A 25,040-nucleotide genomic window follows, 5' to 3' on the forward strand; every position below is an offset into this window, starting at 1 on the left:
CTTCAGGCATGCTTCAGCTCGGGTTATTTAAGGGGGTCTGACTCACCTGACAGCCTCTCTTCTCGATCTCAGTGATGCACTTGTGTATGAGCAGTGGCACCAGGAGCCCCGTGTTCTCCCGCTCCACCACGCGCCACGCCTCCACGCCAAACACCCGGCGCTCCCGGCTGCCGTCCCCGCCCCCGTCCAGTGAGTTCTGCCAGTGCTCCATCAGGTTGAGCTTAACGTAGATCAGCCCGCGTGGCTCCAGCTTCACTGTCAGCTGGTGGCTGCGTGTCACACGGAAAAGCGCCGGCAGCACCACCGTGCCGTGGCAGCAGACGCGGTTGCGCTGCTTGGGCGCCGGCTCCCAGCTGAACACCACCAGCTTGAGGTGCTGGGCATTCTCCAGCTCGATGTTAAACGTGTGGTCCATGTCCAGGAAGCTGGTGCGGCAGGTGAGCAGGGCGGTTCGCGCCTTGTTCACAGAGTCTACCTGTATGGCACAGTAGACGTCACGTGAGTCCACGCGCGGTGGCTTCAGGTCCTCTGCGCCATAGAAGTGTAGGCTCATCAGCCCCGAGATGTACTGGCTGCACTTTGGCTGCTGGCTGAAACTGTAGGGGCGGAAGGCGTCGATGTCTAGCTCAGTTCCGTGCAGCTTCGGAGGGGCCCCCCCTCCGGCGGCAGTCCCCACAACCCCAATCGCCCTTTCGGCTGCCACACTCCCGGGACCCAGATCCTTACACTTCCGCCCGCTGCCCTCCGCGCAGCCGTGCTTCCCGGACTTGGCAACCAGCTCGGGGGTGTCTCCGTCGCTGAGGTAGCCGCCTTTATTGGCCGACTTGGACACGCCACTGTTCTTCTTGCCGTAGTTGTGCTGGGTGGAGACACTGCTGTCCAGGTGGTAGCGTGAGATAACGTTGTGGCTTGCCTGCCCTCCTCCTCCAGGCGTAGACAACCTGGGACGTCCCGAGGAGTTTGCCATAGCCTCGGGACCCAAGCTTTTCAGCCTAAAGGAGTTGGCCCGGGTCTCTGATTGGCTGCCTCTGTTGCCACTGCTGCTGTTGGCGTTGCTGGGGTACCCCTTGACGCTAAGCTTACGACTCAGCTCCGGAAGCTTCTTCATCTTCATGGAGATTTTCCTGACGGTGCGTGGGGACTTGATCTTGTCAGGGAAGGACCAGTTGAGGGAACTGGGTTTCTTGGCTGGGTTGGGGCTGGAGGGAGGCGAGAAGCCAGCTGCCTGGGGAACATCTGAGCCATCTGCAGAAGAAAACATACAACATGAGGACGTTAATAAGTCACTACTTACATACTATCACTGAAAGCCATTTTTTAAATGTAGTATTAACTTGTCCAGACAAATGTATGTATAAGCTTGGATGCATATCAATACTTAATCTTGAACGTATGTGTTTTTTACAGCGACATCTTTTAATATTATATACACAGTAAGAATAAAAATGTTTGAATTGAACCCAGAATGTTGAAAGACTTGCGTAGTTTCTGTAGTGTCTTTATTCTTTGCATTAAGATTATTTAGTGGAGTGCGGTGCCTGTTTGAAGTTGCCTTTCTGAACCGTAGCCCTCTCTACAATGCAGGCTGGGCCTTAAAGCGGTACACACATAATTTCGCAAACATCCGTTTGACAGTGGATTTTGACACAGTATTCTTTAGAAACATAGTTGGTGATTGTTTTGATATGTTAACTTTCTATGGAAGCATAGACGTAGCAAAATTCAAATGGCAATGCAATTTGCAATATGCAATTCAATAAGTCATTGCATTATGTAATTGACAATTCATTATGCAATTAATTAATGTAATTTGAAAATGCTCTATTCAAAGTGTATTTTAATATGCACAGTGACAATGAAATCCTCAATTCAATTTGTAACAATAAAAATTATTATTAATTATTAATAATTAGAATTAACATTGTCACATTTTTTGAGTGCCTTTATTCAAATGGAAAGGCTATAGCGCCCCCGTGATTGCAATGCACTTCGCCACGCTCTGTGTGTTGTAAAATTCAAATGACATTTCAATCCTCAAAACTGAGTGGGTTTCTATTTACAACATTTGGTACATACAGGCTATGCAGACATTAATCAGTTGGAAAAAACAAACCACCTGCTAATTTTACATTTGGAGCAAAATATAGGGTAACCGTACTTTTTATGTCAGCCCTAACCCTTAGCTTGACCCCTTAACCCCTAAGAGCTCTGCGGAAAAAAAAGGGGTGATTATGTTGGCAAGTTAGAGAAACACTGACTCGGTGAGTTTAAGGAGAGCAATTCAGAGTGACGGTTGAAGCAAAGAGTAAATAAGAGAGGGAGAGAAGAGCAAGAAAGAAAGAGAGAGAGAGAGGGAGAGAGATTATGGCCTGCCAATATCACTGGCTCTATTTTCAGTTGGGCCCTGCTGTGCTATTCTGGAGCGAGTGGCTGAGGGCAAGGGGATGGGGTAGAGGTAAAGTGGAGGGGGGCAGGGCAGGGTGGAGCAGCAGGCACAAAATTAGGTGGGGTTAGGGACAAAGGCACCCCTTGTCCTGGGACTGAGAGGTCCGGATGGTTGGCTGGAAGGTCTGGTTGGGCCGTGATGTAGGAATGAGTCGGTCTGTTCTCTAGCATTCCAAAACAAACCAAACAAAATGTTCAGCCTCTTTTTCCCTACTCGGACAGAGCTCTTTTACTGCCACTTCCTGCCAATGGAAGGAACACAAGGGCTCTCTGAGAATGATGTGTGGGGTTGGAATTGGTGCAGGCTTAAAAAGGAGTGGAAAACCAGTGTTTACTATTTATTGGTTCAAATTTTAATTTCTGGGCACATTGAATATAAGGACATTTTATCACAGATACATCCACCACAGACATTCAAGTCAAATAGCAGTAACTAACATTCATTAATAGTTCAAAGTGGAACAGAAAGTACTAGCCCAAATCAGAGGGAAAATAATGATGAAAAAATAAATGCTAACTTAATCCCAGAGGCGGGCTGATTTAACTGTTGACCAGTGTATTGGCTGTTGCAGTGTTGCCATAACACAATACACAAACAAACGCACACATGCACGCACACACGCATACACACACACAGGATGGCCTGGTGGCAGCAGCCAAGAGGGCTATCTGACACCACACTTTCTGAGGTTTAGGAGCAGCGCTCTGACTGCAACCCTGCCCAGAGAGGCCACGGCAAGGGGGGGTTCAAAGGTCAAAAAGCGTATTCCACATTCCACAGGCTAGGTACTGATACTAGAGCATGTAGAACCATTCAACACTCTCACTCACTTACCGCACGCACATAAACATGCCCACAGATGGAAAAAAGGCATCCATAACTTTCGGCGTACATCGTGAGAGTATCGGTTATGTACACTTGCAAACAACAAAAGTGAGCCAGGCACACAGAGCTCTGAGTTAGCAGCACACACACACACACACACACACACACACACACACACACACACACACACACACACACACACACACACACACACACACACACACACACACACACACACACACACACACACACACACACACCACAAAGGCCCCCACCCCAAGGCACCCTGTATATGACGGCCAGGAATGTAGTGCTGTTGAAGTATCCTTAACGTGCCGCACAGACAGGTGCGGAGAGGCAGGGCCTGGATGGGTGTGTGTCTGCACGTACGTGTTAGTGTGTGTCTATGAGCATCCGTTATTATGCGTCGGGGCATGTTAGCATGTGTAAGCATGTGCACGCCTTAACCCCATTGGGAAGCAATGCGTGTGCACATTCTCAGTTCAGGGTTTATATGTCATGTGAGTGTGTGTGTTTGCACAATGTGTTTGCACAAACACACACACTCACATGGGGGGGGGGGGGGGGGGGGCGATACTGGGCTTTGCTTTTAGAAGAGTGTTAGAAAGTGAAAGTGAGTGAATGAAATCCAGTGTTGGTTCAGAATATATAATACCATGGTACAGACAGACAGAGAATTTCCTTTGGAGGTAAAAAAAAATCTGCTGTCCCTGTAAAACCCTTAGGGTAAATGGTGTGTGAGTGTGAGTGTGTGTGTGTGTGTGTGTGTGTGTGTGTGTGTGTGTGTGTGTGTGTGTTAAACGTGAGAGAAAAAAGCCAGCGAGTACGCCTGCAAACATGGGGGTTGTGCATAGCGGGATGAATGGCATAGTTGTCCCATGGTTTCTGCTCTCTGTGATGAGGGCCCCAACCGACACCGTTGGTCTCTCTCTCCCTCTCCGTCCCTCTCCTCCATCTCTCTCTCTCAGCTCCAACACATTCAGCAGCACAAGGGGCCATTCCTTTGTAAGTGTCGCCCAGGACACCCAGTGCGTCATGTACATTGGATACAGAATCCCTGCTACTAGAGCCAGGCATGCAGGCTCTCCTCCTCCTAGCACAACATGGCCCCCTGCCAAGGCTGTGCTCATGTAGTGTTGGCCAGCCTGCTGCAGCAGCAGGAGCAGCAGCGGCCATTCCAGCTAACTGGTAACTGTAGCAACAAAGTGTCAGCTAATTCAAGGGCACTCTGCAGGCAAGTACAGTCTTGACAAACTGCTGCGGATGAAGATTAAAACAAACATGAGAGTGGTAAAGGCTCTATAATAAGATAAATCTTAAAAGTTCTTCACTGTAGTAAAGTACCAGAGACCACGTAGCCACCCTCATAATAAACAAAATGTATCACTATAACCATTATCTCCTGAAAGTAATGCGTTGTGTCACGAGCCTACTGTTGGGTAATGTTAAGCTGGTGGGTAACTGGTGGTCATGGTAACTGTGGCTCAGTGCAGGTGAGCCTTGATAATGGTCACCTGAAGGATACAAGATGGTGGACAGAAGCAAGATGGTGCCTGACTAGACAGCATGGTGTCCCCGAATTGGTTACACTCAGGAACCGAAAGACTACGTGAAGCCTATTCGCCCTCATACAAGGACAGTACCATGATGAAGGATTACTACGGGGAAGGTGACCGCCCCTTTGTCGTGTATGTTTGTCAAGTGTTCATCTATGTTATACTGTATTGCCGCTTTTCCACCGCCAGTACCTACTCGACTCGACTCGACTCGCAACGCCTTATTTGCGTTTCCATTGGCAAAAAAAGTACCTGGTACCTAGTACCGGGTACTTTTTTTTAGTACTACCTCCGTCGAGGTTCCATGCCAGCGGAGTAGGTACTTTTGTGTGACGTAAACAGGCTGCTGGTAACTGATTGGCCAGCGGCTGTAAATGGGAATATTCACTCAAGTTAAATTGTCCGGCGTGGTTGGAGTCCACGAACCCGCTCCCGAGGGGGACACTGATCAGCGTTTCGCCGTGTGTGTCGCTCCTTTCCCGGGGCTAGAGTAAGGCTGCGCGTCGTTATGTGTGTCGGGCGTGGTTGTGTGTGTCCGGCGTGGCTGGAGTCCACGGACCGGCGTTTCGCTGTTTCGTTTCAGTGTCGTTCCTTTCCTAGGGCTCGAGTTTCGCCTCTATCAACGTTACCGTATGACAACAATAGACGCGCAGTCATTGCGCTTTTTATTTTATTTTATTTCCCATCATAACCTTTCCCGGGAATCAGGAAATAGTCTTGATCAGATTCAGATTTCCCGGGAATCGCGTCTCCCGTGATTAAAACCTAATGACGACCCGCCCATGGTGGAGAGGTTCTTTTCTACGACCCGCCCACATTGAAGAGGTACTTTTTTAGATGGAAACGCAACCAAACCGAGTTGAGTCGAGGCGAGTCGAGTCGAGTCGAGTTGGTACTGGCGGTGGAAAAGCGGCATAAGTCAACCAATAACCGAACGGGACAGGCTACCGTTTACCTCAATGCTTGGACTATCCCTCAACAAGAGGGCTCGCCTGGGACCCAGGTGAGTCACTGCTCACGTTGCCAGGCTCGACTCCTGCCTAGACTGAGAGCCGTTTTGATTATACCAGTGGGGTCGTGACAGTTGTCTTCCTCACAAACAAAACCTGACCATTCAAATCGTCCTCTTCTAGATAGATAAGATAAGCAACACAACCCAGGCTCTCTCTCCATGTAACCCTAGTTGTTCAGGCTAATTCTAGGCCATCTTAGCCGGCCCGACCTCCTCGCTGAACTGCACTGACCTAAACAACACCCAGAAATAGCTCTTGTCACATTATGAGCCATCCACCAGATTCCTTCAGCACTACATGGGTAGAAAGACAGTGTGTGCAATATGGACCTCTTACAAACTCCATCAATCACGACTCCAGCTTCCATACAGGGCATTGAGGGAACAATACGACGAGTCAATAGGCGGCACGACCTGTCTAGGGAGTATCCGGCGGTCCAGAAAAGAAGCAGCCATCCGAACAGAGGAGGGCCATAGTCATACCAAGTCATCTGCATCTGCACCACTTCATTAATGCAGCACTCTCTTGTTCCCAGTCAATCAAGGAGGCGGCCGTCCATTTTTAGATACAAGTGATCTCTGTGCCCTCCCATCTTGTAGCACAAGATACAAGACTTGAACTCTGGATCTGCTTCAACACTATGAGCCCATTGACAGCTCAGACATTGTCAGACATTAAAACAAAATGTAAAAAAACACATGACCACGTGTTACTGAACTGTGAATTTAGAAGCATTTATAACCGCATACAAGGAACCCATTTATTGTCCTCTTCACTGCAAATATGTACCTGCTCTTTAATCTGTTCAACCTTCCTCCTCTTTCTCCTCTTGTTTTTCAAATTTCGCAAGACGGCTCCCTAAATGTCTTCGATAGAGGAGATTACACATCTTAATTGTCACTCCAGAAACCTGCATGCACTGTGGAACCACTGCAGGAGTGCACTGATATGTACATATATGGGGGGCTGAGGTGGTAGCCATAGTGAATGGGTTATTGCTGGCCTTTTGAATCCAGGGCCATCTCAAGGCACATTCTATTGGTAGCTGGAATCGGGATTGATACTGTTCCCAGTCCGGAAAGGTACAAAAGAACCCCCGTCCTACCCGGAGGTCTCGTCATCAAACTCTGGGAAGGTCCAGGTAGACCGAGTCGGAAGAATCCACGTGCAAACAAAAACAACCTTAGGGCGCGCCACCATGTTTTCCGGACTGTTGCAATGAAACACTTCAGACGTGAAGTTGATCAGATCAGACGTGCCATACGGTCATATAAATCCGGTAAGGAAGGACCGGCCTGGAAGCCAATAGATTGCGCCATCAGGCTCCCCTGTCCCATCCCCCTTCCTCCCAACTAGAGGATAAGCACCATGTCATTCTTCTATACAGCTACCTACATTGGCACAAACACAAAGACATAGACCAACAAACACACACACGTGTACAGGAGTGAACAGCTTTGCTAAATGTTGATTTAGATACAAGTCAAGGCAATGTTTAACACACCTAGCTCCCTGCTCCTTTAACAGTCCTTTAATGTCGTGTTCCAGATGCCTCGGACACTTCCAAGTTGCAAGTGGGGAAATCTCCCAGCTTTCTTGCGGCCTTTCTTGGAGGCACACCCCTTTTGGTCGCGCCCCCTCAGAACTCAGAGTATTTCAGCGAGTTCAGTGATGACGCTCTCAACAAAAATGGCTGCGCCCGTAAAGAGATTTATTTTCTTTGTATTTGTACCACATTGGTCATTTTAATGTCGATTTTAAATGCACTTACACACTTGATTTCATTGTTACTTTATTCCGGTCACCAATTTATGCATTGCACGGTCTTGCTGTGCGTGCAATACAATGTAAAGTCGTGTTTGTTTTCAAACTGGTTTGCTATAGAGGCTAATGTAGCTAACAACAAACAACGACTAGCTAATGACATGACACGATCACAAAGACCAATGGGAACTCTATAAGTGCTACGAGACAGGAAATGACATCACAAGTGCAACTCAGAAGGCTGGTATCCGAGGCATCTGGAACACACCATTACATATCCCAAATACACACGTAGTAGAACATCGTCAATTTGTGTGTGTCACTTGTATAGCTGGTGTGTGTTTCCTCCATGTGAGAGGGAACACCACAGTTCAACGTGTTGTTCTTGGCTGCTGGGCCCAAGTGTGGGATGGCGTCACCAAAGCCACAGGAATGGGCGACAAAGTCAACAAGCTGGCAGTTCCGGAGCGAGACACGCTGGACGTAGGTTGGGCGGTGCCGGTGGGTGTAGGGGTGCTGGGGCTGGTTGTTTGCTGCTGGTTTGTACAACAGCAAAGAGCACAGCACGAACACCAGCTCAATGTTATGGTCGATTTACTCATTTGAGCAATTCAATTTTTTTAGGTGCTTGCACTGGCTAGTGTCCTGTGCTTACCTTTTTTGTTGGAATGGGTGAACATTCTAGAGTTGTTTGTTGGTGTTTGTTGGGGCAGTGCAAGCTTTCTTAAACTAGGTTGGTTGAATGGCAGGGCAACCTCGTCTCTTTTGAATATTATAACCCCATTGCACTAAACCTTTTAATTCTAAAACAAAGATTGCCTGTTCATCGATGAACAAAACTCCTTCACCGGATTAGAATGTGCTGAACAAGCCAATCTGCTCTGCTATTATGTCAGCTCATACCTGCCTACCGAACAAGAAAGGCCCTAATGACAGCAGACTGATGACAGCAGCACATTTCAAAGAGGCCTGCGAAAAACCAACCTATCAAACTGTATTTAGAAATGAACGCTACCCCCCGTCAGAGTACAGAGCGTGTCTCTGACTAGCATTTGGGTACAAGGAGACTCCTCTGGGAGTGATTTAATCCTAATCCCAGAGTGAACGTCTTCGGGGTTGCGGGGGGACGCGGATGGTTGGAGCTTGCACATGCTAGAACAGTGAGCCAGAGGCTTTGAGGCCAACCATGACTGTTTGCCAGGTGTCAATCAGTCTCCTCTGGGTTGCTTTCAAGTACTTAAGGTCCCAACAAGGAAGGATCAGTGTGTGGGAGTTCATTCAATTTATGGTTTCAATTTTGTAGCAACTTTCTACAACAACAACTGTATATGCAATGCATATATTTGTCTATTTTAAATGAGGCCACATCAAACCCTTAATTATTAATGACAGAAGTGGGGTTTATCGTCTTCTGAGCAGAAGACAATTAAAGTTAGGTTAACCTAGGCGTAGCTTTGGTCTTTAGATGTACTCCGTTGGGGGGGGGGGGGGGGGGGGGTGCTGTTGCGTGCCACAGAGAAGAGTCGTTTAGAGTTATAATTATGAGCGCAGCTCAAACGGTTAAAACTACCATGTTGCCACAACAGACATGACAACAGGTAGGAAGTCAGGAGAACAAACAAGGAAAAATCGTCCATAGGGAGGGACTGAGTGTTGACATCACAACACTGGTCTGAGACCACCCATTGGAAGAAGAAAACTTGCGCGCGCACACACACACACACACACACACACACACACACACACACACACACACACACACACACACACACACACACACACACACACACACACACACACACACACACACACACACACACACACACACCAGCATAGTAGTGGAGCAAGACTTTTATTATTTTCTAACCAGGCTTGGATAAAAGATAAATGTATTCTATATAGGACTGAAAGAACATTCATATTTTTTGTGCTAGTTTTCATCTTTTGAGGAAGATGTTAAAGAGTCTATAACATGAGTGATGGAAGATTACTCCCTGCTGATGTGTGAGTGCTGTTCCACTGTTGAGTGACACTGATGGTAAATGCTATGACTTAACAGTGAGAGGGTCATTGTCAGATCTAATAGGACCTTGTTTTGTTCCTATTCGATTTTTGTTTTGTTTTGGTTTCTAATCTCTGTTTTCTTCTTTTCTTTAACAAGTAGCAAAAACATAACTGAAAGCCTAGCAGCAGCCAGAGATAACTAAGAGCTAAATAGACTGTGTGTGTGTGTGCACACACACACACTCGCACAAGCATTCCCATTCCCTTCCTCACCTGTGGCTCTGCTGCCGGAAGCCCCCGCCTCCTCCTGAGATTTGCAAGCGAGCATCTGCCTGTGCAGATGTGGTGCCTCTGTGGAATGTGTGGCATTCCCCTGGCTCCCATTTCCTCCTTCACCTCCACCAGCGATGCAGGCCGGGCCCCCGCCTTCCCTAAGCCTCTCTGGCCGGGCCGGGTCGCCGGAGGTGTGTGGGGCCCTACAGGAGCCTCCATCCCAGCACCTGCTGGGCCTCCTCTTTGGGGCTTGGCTCTCCTGGGGAGGCGAGGCCAGTGGACTCCTAGAGGAGGGGTTGTTGTTGGTCACCTGAGCTGGTTCTTCATCCTCAGGGATGGGGTTGTACCAGATCTCACCCTCGTCATCTGCATCGTTTTCTTCAGCCGGGTCAATGCACCGGATCTGTGGCGTGACCCGGGCCTGGCCCACGCAAACCTTAGACAGGGGAACAAGGACATTGATGTAGTGATATATTTTCTGTTATAAACAAAGGCCTGTGAGGCGCACGTCATGGATGTTGCAAAAGTGACCACGACAGTGAAAAAAAAAAAAAAAAAAAATTATTTTTCCCTTTTCATGTTTTTGCCTTGAAAAAAAATTAATTCCTAAAACATTTTTCTAATTAAATTAATATTTTGAGATTAATGAGATTATAATTATTCCTAATTAAAAATGTCACTTGAAATGTCAGTCTATTTCCTTTGATTGGTTAATGAAAAGCAAATCAACATACATAGGCTAATTTTAAAGAGGTGTTTACACTTACATTTAATTTAAGAAAATGATTTTGAATGAGTAGCCCTTCATATAGTTTCTCATCCATCGTCTCATCCTCTCATCCTTCATATAGTTTATCATCAGCTCCAGAAAGGTGGGCGACCCCTGGTATAAGAGACTGTAAGTGAAAGGTTTTTTTTTTCCGATCAAATTCTTCACTAAAAGAGCTTCACTTAATTAATTTATTTTCAACGAGAGAGGGAGGATCACCAATAACTTAGTAAACACTAGGTCAAAAGCTACATAGTGAGTATGAAGGTTTTGCAGAGGACGGCACATTTTGTAATTTGACTAAGAACACATTTAGCAAGTGGACATGGAAAAAAAAGTTTGGGATGAACACTGGCTTGGAACTAATCAAAATATATAATAAGAATGAGCTGTAGAAGAAGACCAGGAAAACATCCCGACGATGATTCGCCAGTATAATGCTCTCCACATCTGTATTAAAAAGCCAATTATCACCAGTACCTGCGGCAGATGCAAACGCACAGGGCGTGACGATGAAACCCCTGGGGGCCTCAGGAGTTCGGGGGAAGAACTGGGACGAATGAGAGGCTGGTCACGTGGGGCCTGTCCTCCCTCCTCGTCAGCCCCCAGAACTCCAAGTGGCTCCTCTGCCCCATGGACCCTCCCCAGCGAGCTTTGCTGTAGCCAGTTGCGCTTCTTGGAGACAGTGATGGAGTTGAGCATCGACCGACAACCGGGCGGCTCATTGGGTCGTTGGTTTGGCTCGCGGCCCTGTGCATTCTCATCGGGAACTGAGAGTGAGAGAGAGATAGAGCAAGAGGTCACAAGTATTGTTGTTGCCAAGTTCCACTCCTAAATAATCCACATCTGAGGCATTTGTCAAATGTAAGATAATATATATGTAGATATTTGACACAGCTTCTGGCTTAATGTTAGCCTAGTTTGAATAAAAAAAGATCTGTATCATCGAAACCTTCTTTCACCACAAGGTGAACAATTAACTTACCATTAATAACATTAATGTTCATAAGTTAATACAGTTATAAACATTTGAATATGTATTACTCCTATGCATTAGCATATGAGTTAGGGTTGACTATTAAACAATGTACAAATGAATACCTTAGTTTCCATGAACACGATAAGTAAACATGAACAACATTAGAAAATGATTTGTAGACCATTTGTTAACTGTTAGTTAATTGTTAGTTAGTTCTTACTAACGCATGTTAATTAAAGGTGACATATTATACCACCAGGTGTGAATGTGATCAGCCATTACAATCCGTCTGGCTAATCACATTCAAACCAGGTGATGTAATGTGTCACCTTTAATGGGAATTAATGTACTCTTATTGGTCACACACCATTTGCCTATTCTGGGACAAGTAAATTTGGTGGAATCGCAACTTATGACTTTCTTTTTCCGGCCTATTTTCTTTCTTGGTCCTCTTATTCTAAAGTATGTCAGCTATTTGCCAATGAGGAGTACAGGTACCTCAGCATAAAATGCTTTTGTGCGGAATCCGTTCAAAATGCTAGAGAACGATTAGTATTTTGAACACAGAAAAAAATAGGTAGCCGCCGTGAGCTGCGGAAGGACATTGGGGTTTAACAGTAAGTAGAGCCAGTGGCAATGAGTTCGAAGTGAATACACACAAAATATACGGGTGGTGACGTGCAGAGTCCTTTTCAAAGGCTGTATAGAGAATATTCATGTCAAAGCAAACATAGAGAATGAGTGTGTGTGCGTGTGTGTGTGTCAGTGCAAATAGCCAGCAGATAGTAAAAACACACCTTTTCCAACAAATCACACAGCAACTGCAAATCATACAGTAATTTGACAGGCCCCTTTTTTCACCAAGTGTTGACAAGCTGTAGGTTGATGAGCAGATGCAGATAGAGAGTGGGTGGGGAGGCTGGTGCTGAGGACCTTGTTTTGTTATAACATGTTCTGCAGCAGGCCTGTGTAAAAAGATTGTTTTGATGCTCGACTCCAAGATATGAGCCCCTCCACACGCTATAATGACAAGGCTAACTTCTACTTTTCCTGTAAGAAATGCTTTTGAATGCAATGACCAGCAGCCTGGCTGGGCACACTGAAAGGACAGTGTGCTTCTCTTGCATATACATTTACAGTATATGTTTAGAATTATAATCTCACTTGATGAAAAGTAAATCTACAGGGATACGTCTATGCCTCTGTACCGATGTATGATTCTGAGTGAGTCATTATGGGTCCTACGAAACGTGAAATCTGTCAACACAAACGGCTTATCCTAACAGCCAAGATGATTCAGAGGGATGTTGTGTTTTTAGAAGAAAACTATCCACACAGGTTGGGAATGGTCTATGTTCAAAATGATTGATGATTAATTGTATTAAAAATTGTTTTTTTTGTTTTAAATATCCGGAACAGCAAAGAAATAAAATGATGAAATTATAATTAAGTTGTTTTTTGTGAGTTTATGTGAATGTAAGAGTGTTAAATGGGCAATGGCATATGATATTGTCTTATATCGATCGCATGCCCCTGAATCGAATCAAAATCGTATCACAGCAGACTTTTGATATCGGCAAATATTGTATCGTTGTCCAATGAATCTATTTAATATCGTATCATGATGAAACCAGACATTTACACGCCTATCGTCCACGTAGTGTAGTGGTATCTGTGAGACATGGCATGACATCAAATAATGTACCATCATGTATTCATTAGGCCACAACCATACTCATACGGTCATACAGTAGGAACCTGTCATGGTCGCTTGCAACTGTATTTATTATTATATTTATATCTGACAAATTCGGCCATATCTCAAAAACTACATGGCCAAAAGTTATGATTGGCAGGCTTGTAGAACTCATGAAACGAGTCAGGGAAAAAACAAGGATGGGCCAGAATGAACTATAGGTGGCGCTATAAAAAGCCTTAAAAGTGCAATATACTCAACAGGCTGCCATTTCCACTAGGATAGTGCAATATGCATAAAATTGTTATACATGCACCATCTGTCATGATGAACAACTTAGACTTCATGCAATGGCTACAACTCCACCAAACACCCACACATAAACTGCTTTGGTGCCAAAAGTGGTAAAAGCTGCAAACTCGTAACACATGTACCAGGTGACTGAAATTGTGAAATTTGCGGATACTGTGCTCCTGAACCTTCTACACAAGGATATGGACCCCTCTGTGTACCAGAATGAGATAGACCTATTTATAAAGTGATACACCAACCATATTATATTACATCTGAATATGAAACCCTGCCATCAGGGAGAAGAATCTGTATGCCGTTATGCAAATCCAACCGCCTTAAATTATCATTTGTCCCAGCCTCCATTAAGCTGATGAACAATGTGCAATAGAATAATGTGCAATAAATAGGTTAGCACTTTAGCACATAGCACATTGCACTTTATCCACAAGTTCTAGTGCAATAGGTCAATATGCAATACAATATAATACTTCCACTTTATCTCCATACTGTAGATTTCTATGCAATACAGCAAAGCTCAATTTAACCTACAGTCTATCAAGCTCCATGTTAAAATGTTGGTTTGTTGTCTGTTTGTTTTTGTTTTGTTGTACTCTCTGTGTATGTTATGAAAGCCCCGATGCACTGTGCCCAAGACAAATTTCCCCACGGGGACAATAAAGTTGAACCTTGAACCTTGACTGTGGGACTATATGGTGTGAAATTCATAGCAAATGGCTAAAGACGGCAGATATATACATTTTAAAGTGAAATAAATGCATATCTCCAATGTTTAAACAGCTCTAACATTGCGTCAAAAACACATATGCTTGGCTGTCGAATATGACTACAAGGGGTAGATTCCATATACCCATGCCAAATTTGGAGTCTATATCTGAAATTGGATGCATTTGTTTGAAGTTTCCTTTTTAAACTGCGGCAAACATCCGTTTGACAGTGGTATTGACACAGTATGCTTTAGAAACATGGTTGGTGATTGTTATATGTTAACTTCTGGTAAACCAGTTTTTAAGGCATATCAATACCATATTACCATACCGACCAAGCTCACCATACTTCCATGAACTGAAGACTTCTATTTCTCAAAATATACTCTAATATGCCCTTTACAGTCTACATGTCCACGTAGTGTAGTGGTATTGCGTCTAACTCATGACTATGGGGTCGCTGGTTTAAGTCTGACCACAACCAACCATTCTGATAAGATATTGCATGACATCAAATAACCATTTACCATAATGTATTCATTAGGCCACCAGCATACTCAGTCAGTACGGTCGGTCATACAGTAGGACCCCCCTCATGGTTACTTACATCTACATTTTTTATTGTAATTGTTCGAAAATGTGGTAAGTTAAATTAAGATGTCAAACAACATCACACAAGAGAATAGGATAAAAATGAAGAAGAGAAGGAATTTAGAAAAGCAATACCACATGTTTCAACTTTGATCACTCTATACCAAGTAGAATAGGGAGAAAGAGACAGACAGACAGAGATATACTGAGATTAAACCCTCTGAGCTGAAGGGTTGCTTTCCCTGTGTTCTACAAGGAGACTTCATTAAGACTTCAACCATGCAGCAATTGACTGGCCATAATTGCCGTCATCTCCAGTCCCCCAAAATCCCTTAAACCCTGCCCTTGGTGCTCCTCTTTCCACAACAGAATGGAGACTCTAACCTTGAATTGGTTTCCCGGCTTCAAAAGGAAGAGAACATGAAGAGATTTGATTTTCCATTAAGATTACTCCCTTTGTGGAGGCCGCGTTTGTCAATAAAATTGTTTATAAAATAGTGCATAAAACAGCTTTCACTGCAGCTTTTGTGATTTAATGCAATGCTGAATTTAGCACTCAACACAATATAGCCATTGTAGTCATTAGACATTACCTCCTTAAATAGGTTATGTCATGAAGACAGCTCAAGGTTATCATTTGAGCTTTTACATTTTCCCAGGACTGGGGTGGAAACTCTATACTGACGGGAATATGCCCATTTATTATAGATGATCATGCGCAAGTGGGTCTTATGAGCAGGAAGTTTGTTGAGCTACCCATTAATCTTGGAAAAATTAGAATTTTCTGTTTCTGTTTTCAAATATTGAATCACATCAGAGCTCTGAGGTCTGGTAACATATATTTGGCAAGAGGTTGATTCACACAAAATTGTTGTCAACATGCCATCTTCTCTGAGGGGTCTTTTCATAAGAGGAAGCATGCTACAACAAGTACAGCATTCCAGACCACAGCTTTAGATTTACAGCCGTCCTCCCACAGCCTCATTCCACTACAGTACACTTCCAAGCCTTCTTTAGGTGGACAAGCAGGTTAAAGTTTAACCCATTCAAAAAATAATGTTGAGCGAATTGCTTGTAATTTCCCTCTCACATTAAAAGGTTTGGAGAATCACTTCTTATTTTAAGATAATGTAGGTACATAGGTACATAGTAAGCTGGACCTTACGTAAAAAGGAATGTCATGTCATGTCACATTCTGTGAAGATATTTGACTACTTTTCTGTGATGCATTGATCTGAAGGTAGTATTTCAATATACCACATCTGGGGAATATTGTCACCAAAAGCAGCGATGCCCTATTATTTAAAATATACATATTTGGAGAACCATTTGGATTTGCTTGCGCACATATACTGCACGAAACACAAATAACCACTACACAGAACAAGCTAGTAGACAGGCTAATCATGAACCTCTTTCTGAGCCCCTGGACCCTACTCTGACCACCCTGTGTGTGGGGAAGAAAGAGTTCATGGGTTAGGGTTCCTCCAATACCCCTGACCTGAATTAACCAGATGGTTGGAGCACATAACGGAGGGGAGTAAAACGTTGGGGGGTAAAAAAAGAAAGAAAAAAATAGAAACATAAAAAGAAACAGAGAGAGAGAGAGACAGAGAGACAGAGAGAGAGAGACCGAGACAGAGACAGAGAGAGAGAGAGAGAGAGAATGTGGTACTTAAACAAATGTTTAATGTTTAAATGTTGTGAAAAGGCAATTTCTAACCATGGGTTGCGTCTGTGATTCTTAGATTCACAGAAATTGCTTCCTTGAAACAATCTTTAGGCGCTTCTCCTTTGCTGTGGTCAAGGCCAATGGAGCTTAATTAAGGGTGCCATACATGCCTTTAGGCACACATTCATATGCTAATATCCTTGCTACACGTTTACCGTTTCAACCTGATTGCCAGAATTGCATTGCATCTAAGCCCTTGAGTTTTGTTGTTTGAAATATTTATCCTTTTCCCACTTAGATAACATGTTGCCCAGAATATATATTATTGTTCTATGATAAATAATATATAGGCCTACATTAAGTTAAATTCATTGTCCAGACCATGCCTGCCTGGGATACATCCCTTGATGCTAACAGCACCCCTTCCATTCCCTCACCGTCAATACAGCGGCAACAAAAATCTGACTCTTTAATCCACTCTCATATACTGATTTCAAGAGAGGAGCCAGAAATGTTAAAAAAAGTGAGCTTCAAGCAGACCTGGCTAATGTCTGACGCTCGCTGGAGAGCTTTCGCATATTTCAACTATTTTTTAATTAGCTCTTGTTAAGGCACGGAGAAGCCCAATGGGCAAGATAAGCATGAGGCTGACCTTGATAAATACCTCATCGGCCTTCATTTTTTTCACGCGGCCAGGAATTAAGTGACATGATGCAAACAAGTTAAATAACAGGAATGGCATTCTAAATATTCACTCCCGAAAGTCTCCCTTTTTTTTACGCAAGTCACCATGGCGCTCGGGCCAGCAAATGAGGGAAAGGGGACGTGACATGACCCCGTGAAATGACCTCGCCCCCCCTCCTTTATTCTTTCTCTCTCTCTCTCTTTCATTATTTTTTTCCAGTGGCTCCTATCTCCACTGTGGGATTCTACTGGATACAGCTTGTGGGACAGTTCAGTGGGACAGAGGAGGGTGGGGGGGCGAGGGGGTTGGACCTTACAGAGTGAAGGAAGGAAAGGACAGAGAGAGAGAGAGTGCGAGAGCGAGACACACAAAACAGTATGAAAGGGAGATGAGTGTCTACCAGATGTGAATAGAAGTAGACAGCGATTGCAGGGGTAAGTGACAGCAATAGAGGGCTTGGTTGGAGAGAGGTAGGTTGAGGAGGTTTTCCTGGCCCGATCCACACACAAGCAGACGGGCTGGCAGCAGAGGCCTTGCGCTGCCAACCTTCCCAGATCCCATTCTAGCAGCATAGCATGCTGACAGTCAACAACCACTGTCCTGTGGCCTGTCCCATTTACGCATGCCTGCAAACTAATTGCGCACACACACGCGCGCACACACACACACACACACACACAGACGCACACACACACAGACTGATATATTTTTAGAAATATTTGTTTAGAGGTTAGCGTCTATTCATGGCAAGAAAATTCATGGCATTACCAATATTTCCAGATGTCTCCATACTTACATTTAGTTTATTTTATTAACCTCACTGACATAAAATATAGGTTATAGATTGTATATAACAGATGCCATAACATGGATAATGCTTTGCTCTGGGTTTCATGATACAGATGCTTTTTGTTAATTTGATTCTCACTTAAAAAAAAGATCAATGCATAATCAACAATCATTAAAAATATCAAACCCGCCACCATTATTCCCACCTTTATAACACACTTTATATCACTACGGTATCTAGACGGCGGGAGTTAGTCGTTATTGTATTAGGACTGTGACTGATTCTAATACCCCAAGTGCTTATCATTTCAGAGTTAACCCAAACATCCACCTGAATGAGTGAAGAAGAGGAGGAAGAAGACAAACAGAAAGAGAGCCCACCGCCTTGTTAGAAATTCTGACAAACAAAAACAAAGCAAGATAACGCTGAGAGACGCAGTCGCTTTGCTTTCCATCCAGGAGAGAGGAGACGGGGGAGGGGGGGGGGTGAAGAAGAGAGAGAAGCGGGGAGGTCGTCCACCAGATGAGTTTGGCTATGTATGAAGGAGTATGAAGGAGTGATCAGACGAAGAGGCGGGGGTGCTTTGTATTGAACTGAATCCCTGGGGTTTCGGGGCCCGCATGAGGGAGCCCTCCTACCTGGATGTTGCTGTGGCGACGACGCAGCGGACTGCCGGAGGGACTTGGGGACCGGCTTGCCCCTGCCGTGACCCAGTGGTTTCGCCCTGTGGGCCCCACGAATGGGCTCTTGCTCCCCTGCCTTGTGCCCCGCTGGCGGGCAGGAGGACGAGGTAGACGAGGAGGATGATGAGGAACCCTCGATGCGCTGCTTCATCTCTGACGACAGCAGGCGGCCCTTGTGCATCCATTCCTGCATCTTGTTCACCGTGACGCCATGGTGGTGACCCTGTCTAGCCAAGGCACAGGTGGCGGTGGCCAGAGTCTGTGCACCCGTGGGATCCTTGGGGGAATCTGGCAGGGGGGTGTCTGCGTTGTTGTGGTCAGATGACCCTGTGAGGCTGGCGATGGAGCCCCTGCTCGCATTCAGCATCCGGCCTGCGTCGCCCGCACCGCCCCGAGGCTGCTCATTGCTGCTGGTGACCTCCTGGTTAGCAGCCTGGTGGCCTCCTCCTCCCTTTGCCACCTCTGGCCCCGTGGGCTCCACCACAGCCAAGTCCTCACACACATCAGGACTCCCGCTTTCGGCTGCGCCCTCACACATGGCCACAGGCCCTCTTCTACGGTGGCGATAGCTGATGGCGCCGTCGCTAGCCGAGCGTGGTATGGGCGGTCCAGAGGAGCTGGTGATAGCCAGCAGGTTCCCCAGGCTGCTGCTGTCCAGGGGCCTGCTGCCTCCGCACCAGGACCCAGGCGTCCCGCTGACGCAGAGCAGGTTGGGGTTGGAGTCAGACAACCGCTGGGGGCTTTGGTCCCCGTCCGACGACCAGGAGTCGCTGTCCATATTCTTTACCGAGAGCCTGGAGCACAGGCTGTCCCTGGAGGGGCTGCTGCTAGAGGAGTATGTCTGCTGCTTCTTACCATCACTATGCTGCTGCTGCACGTCCAGGTTGATGTCATGCATGGCATTGATGAGGAGGTAATAGGCCTCTTTCAGCTGGCTCCGGAGCCGGTCAGTCTCTTGGATGCTGATGTCCCTCACCCCCTGGCCTCTATCCTTCCTGCTCTGGACCTCTACGTGGTTCTTCCCACGTGTCATGTCATTTGCACCATTTCTCACACTTTCGTAAAAGGGCAGGATTTCGTTATCGTAGTAGTCCTCGTCTTCACTGTCCAAAGAGTGGCGAATGGGGGACCCTTCTTTTGCGCACAGCGATGACATGTTTATTTCTGATTCCGTAGGGAAATAGGTTGGGCTCTGCAGGTTGATCAACCTGATGTTGCCGGAGAACTTTGAGCTTTCATAGCTCTCAATGTTTCTGATTAAAATGGTCTCCTCGATATTACTTCCTGTATAGCTGGGGTCACAAGTTGGATTCATGAGTGTGGTGCACGTTGCAGAGTTTGTATTTATAGGTCGGTTGTTGTCATAATTAGAATCGAGGTTATGTCGACGCTGGTTTACAGCCACAACACTCTCCGCCATGTGCAGCTGCATTCCTGAACAACGATCGCTGTTTCTATATCTGTGAACTCTTGCTTCTTTGTCCAAACATACACTGTCTGTATCAAGGTCAGAGGTGAGGGCGGCATCGACAATTTCTGTACTATTTGAGTCTAATCGTGTATGGAAGACGTGATGGTTGTGGTTTTCCCCAAACCAAATTGAATCGCCGACGCTGTACTTCCGCGGAAAGTGTTTTCCCGGTGTGTGCAGATCTGCGACGCGTTCCCCAATCGGCAGCACCGTTTTGCCTAAAGAATATGACTGAAGGATCGTATCCTTACCATAGTCCCCAAACTGCACACCTTTTTGAAGTGGGACCCCCAGGAGCTCCTCATTAACCCGATATCTACCCCTGCTGCTGGTCTGCTCTCCCTCCTCGCTACTGGGGTTCATGCGACGACTAGAAACCTCGTAGCGGGGACAAGCACTTGCCAACACCGCACGTTTCGACTCCCGGAACAGAAACCCCCCGACTTCTACTACCGCCCCGTTGTCAAAATTTTCGTAGGTACTCATTCTTTCAGTCACCGGTCTACAGTCCAGCTCTGTAATAAAGAATATCGAGTCAGTCTCACTGTTTTGCTGTTGCAGAAAAACTATGTCTTTACCTTCTCTGTCCTTCTTTGCAGTAGCAGCCGAACAACCGTATCCACCGACGGCTGACGCTCCTTTCTTCGATTTCTTCCCCCGAAGTTTCGCAAGTATAGTCCTCCGCAGAGGATCAGCCATTCCTTTTCAGCCAGTAATTCCTCCAGTTTTCAGGACGCTAGTTGCAAAAGGGAAAGGGATACGCTGCCTCTCGCTCGCCCTGGACCAAACTCGCTGGGCTCGAACGGGATCTGCTCCATAGTCCGCTGTCACGCCTGTCGACTTGCGCTTTGGCTCTCCTCCCTCTCGCTACTCAACTGCACCACCACCATCTCTCTCTCTCTCTCTCTCTCTCTCTCTCTCTCTCTCTCTCTCTCTCTCTCTCTCTCTCTCTCTCTCTCTCTGCATGCATTCGCAACACGCGCTCTTTCATTTCTCTCTGCGACTCTCTGGGATTCGTTTAATTTTTAAATGTTATACAATTTAAGGACTGTATGTTTTTTAAGAACAACATTATAATACCTTTAGTAATCCAAATAATAAATGAGTCTTCTGTAGACCTTATAAAGGAGATGCAACCCGGGTTGTAAGGCCCTGTACGGAAACACATTAACAGTTCATTAACAGGGTTTATCACTCTACCACCTTAGCTAGTGACTGTGAAGAGACAGAACGCAACCGATGAACATTTCTTTAGGAGCTCTGGGAAAATAAACAGTGTTTGCACCATTGTGAAAATTCGCCACTTAATATAAACAAAATATATTTATATTACTCTCTCTCTCTCTCTGAAGTTCACATTAATGTGGGAGCTACATTTTAGTTTTTATGCTTGAACATACATCACACAAGCTATTGGACTGACACTGCTATCTAAAGTGTATCTTGATCGATGCTCTCCTCTCTGACCCCCAACCCGGCCCCCGCCCCCACGGCCTATGCTGGGAGACAGCCCAGACACGACTGACAAATACTTCACTTGAACCTGCATACATTTGTTTGCTGTTGTCTTTTTAGGAATGCATGAGGGGGGATGATAGTTGTTGAAAATCCCCATCCCCATGGATGTGGGCTGAGCGGGCTTATCTCTCTCACTCTCTCTCTCTCTCTCTCTCTCTCTCTCTCTCTCTCTCACCCACATAAACAAACCCCGGCTGAATGTTATTTTTTTGTTGAGCTTTTACTTCAGATAAGGTCCAATCTGCAACCGTCCAGAAAAGGAACTAAAAGGAGAGAGCGACAGCTATGTGTCTACCTGTGAGTGAGTGCACATAATTATCTGGGCCATTTTCCTCCCCCCCTTCCTCCCTCCTCTCCTTCACCAAAACATGATAAGCATCTGCTGTTGCTGTGGAGGAGCTGAGACTGGGGTCTGTCGCCGCCGTCCACCTCTGTGCCTGACGACTAGACCTGTGTCTGTGCAGCTCTTTACAGGTCAAGGCCTGCAGGCTCCACACTCTCACCGTGGTTGAGCTCACTGCAGTGTTTTGTGTGTGTGTGTGTGTGTGTGTGTGTGTGTGTGGGGGGGGGGGGGGGGGGGGGAATAGTGGGAAATAATGGCAGGTAGAGGCGAGGTGATATATAATCAGGAGGGGGTCCAGGATGAAGATCTTTGGACTCCAGAATGAGGGTCTGGTGGAGGTGAGATTAGGGCACAAGCGACTCTTGTCACATGCATGCGACTCTATGGTTTGTTATTACCAGTCGCTCAGTCCAGAACAAAAACAAATAAAAAGTACAATCAACGTTCATTGACATTTACTGAATTGCAACTTATAGCACAGTATTACATGGTAAAGTATGGACACTATACTTTAAAATAAAGTCCCCTTGTTCAATACACTTTCCATATAGACTGCAAAATATTTTCATTGTTTACTTGAACCTTAAGTACCTTATCACAGTATTTTAATCACTCAAGAGCCTCTTGGGTCTTGGAATGCATTTTGAGGAGTGAAAGGAATGAGAAACATAATATATATGAAACATAAAACTGAAATGTTTATGATTTGGTCATATATTGTAATGGAAATATGTATATGACCAGTTTACTCAATGGGTTTAAAGCATACAATTCAATTGACACTGGATATAAAGAGAGTCATTTTACGGCAAATAATTTACTGTAATCTAATGTCAAACAATGGGAGGAAAATACAGAATCTTCCATCGTCTTTTTGCTTCTCAAACAGCTAAGTTGCCCTTTTTGTTAGGGCCCAACATCTGCTTGGTTTTCTCCCTCTTAAAGTCTGGTCACTCCGAGGGAGGTGTGTCTGTGTCTGTGTCTTTGTGTATGTATATGTGTGTGTGTGTGTGTGTGTGTGTGTGTGTGTGTGTGTGTGTGTGTGTGTGTGTGTGTGTGTGTGTGTGTGTGTGTGCGTGTGCGTGCTTAAGAAGGTTGACTAAGGATAGAAGGCATTGCAGCTGTTGGGGCTCTCCTCCTGATGGCAACCATTGTTCTCTCACTCTCGCTTCCCCCTAGCCCTCTCTCCACCTCTCACCCTCTCTCTCTCTCCCTAGATTCTCTGTCATTTTGTTTATGGGCCTTCCTTTTTTTCTCAATGCACGCAGCAGATAAATTTACGTCCCTTTTGACACAAGCCTTTCTCAGGGTATAAATGAGCCTAGAAGATGTGTGTCAGGCTGGCTTTTACTCAGAGCCTTTTACCTTATGCTCCAAGAATGAACAGTCCCCCTAGAGCCATTCCCTCATATTTTATGGCGGCAGAGGGAGAGATGACAAACAAAACAGGGGCCCCCCTTTTTGCATTTGGATGTGCCTTGAAGATAAGATGAGATACTTCCCGCTGACAGCCCAAAAGAAGGTCAGAAATGTTGGCATCTGTGCAGCTTGTGAACAATGTATTTGGCTGTGAATTGACAAAGCTGTAATTTAAGTACTGATTGCTGTGAATAAGTTACATTCACACTCTGGAATAGTATTAAATTTGGTGAAATGTCATACATTTTCTTCAAGGGTATTTTGAAGTTAAAAACCTGAATGCCATGATGTAAACTGATCCAAACATATGAGTTTGTTGGATATGAGTGGCATAACATATATGTGTGACGCCAAATATAATTTGCCACATTGTGTGCCCATCCACACTTTTTATTATTCGATTTTTATATATTTTTGTTATGTGTCCCTCCTCCTGACTAAGTAAGAGCCTGAATAAGAGCTCTATGACTCTAAGGCCCTGTCCACATGGACGAAAAAAATATTATCCCCCCTTAGCAGCATTTCAGGAGTTTCTCCGTAATGATGGACTCATTGCAAAAACACATCTAGCTGTAGAAACCCTGTAGTACATATTCCACACCTATATGTGGCACTGTTTCTCCACCAAAAAAAGAAGAAGACGAGACGGAGCATGCGCATGAAGCCTGCACGCTGTATACAAACATACAGTCATCAACATACAGACAACAACAACAGCAGCTGAACCTTGTAGATTGAGCAGAAAATACTTTTTAATGTAGTTATTAATTTAACAGAAATCGAGGGGGGGGGGGGGACTTTTTTGCACTTTTTTGAAACTAGGTCCCAGGGTGGAAAAGGTCAACGTCATCTCCCACCCACCAGTGCCCTGTACTACGAACCTCGATTAGTGGGTTAGCGAGGTATGTTGCGCTCAAAGCCTGGGTTAGCTGGGACACGAAAGTCGATCTCTTTTAGTGTCGCTGTATCACCATGGTGACTTATGCTGTCAACCAAACCTGGTCGGGAGCAGGTTTTCATCTAAGATAAGTGCAGCTTCCTCGCCCCTCCGTTGACAATGACGTCACCATTTGGGGGTTTCCCCGTAGACCTCGGAGCCCGTATCGTACAGGGGTCTCTCCAGAGACAGAGGGTCTTTTGGGACAGATCCGATCCCTTGGCATTGCCTGAGAATATTCTTTATGAGAGATACAGGTTCTCATCAGAGGGTATTCGCTACTTTATCGTCCTTGTTGGACCTTATGTACACAATGCTTGCTGTTGCGCAGTGTGTCTCCGTGAGAGACGTGTGTCTACATGATCGAATTTACACTATTTTTTGCCAGCACGCCTCCCTAGCCAGTATGTGCAATTGTGTTGCCCCTAGCTGTTATCAGATTTTTGAACTCCTAGGTGTTAATTATGACAATCTGTTCCTTTTGAGTGAAATAGACTGCTCTTTCTCTATCCATTTTGTAAAGGTGAGTAAAATGACGCGATAAACGCCCCTTTCACGTGAACGCA

At 45.4% G+C, this 25,040-nt stretch overlaps 1 protein-coding gene across 1 annotated transcript in view; it reads right to left on the reverse strand.

Moving 5' to 3' along the window:
• Positions 1–21,110, reverse strand: part of syde2 (synapse defective 1, Rho GTPase, homolog 2 (C. elegans)) — a 40,885-nt gene extending 19,775 nt beyond the window's left edge. The window contains exons 1-4 of the mRNA XM_084473241.1: positions 18,742–21,110; positions 11,152–11,441; positions 9,903–10,338; positions 47–1,245 (exon numbers count right to left, since the gene is read on the reverse strand). Coding sequence (XP_084329367.1) covers positions 47–1,245; positions 9,903–10,338; positions 11,152–11,441; positions 18,742–20,956 — 4,140 coding nt within the window. The 5' untranslated portion in view covers positions 20,957–21,110. The remainder of the gene's footprint in view (positions 1–46; positions 1,246–9,902; positions 10,339–11,151; positions 11,442–18,741) is intronic.
• Between the last annotated feature and the right edge of the window lie 3,930 nt (positions 21,111–25,040).

This window comes from Micromesistius poutassou (genome assembly GCF_964030765.1).
Source record: "Micromesistius poutassou genome assembly, chromosome: 9".
Lineage (NCBI taxonomy): Eukaryota > Metazoa > Chordata > Actinopteri > Gadiformes > Gadidae > Micromesistius > Micromesistius poutassou.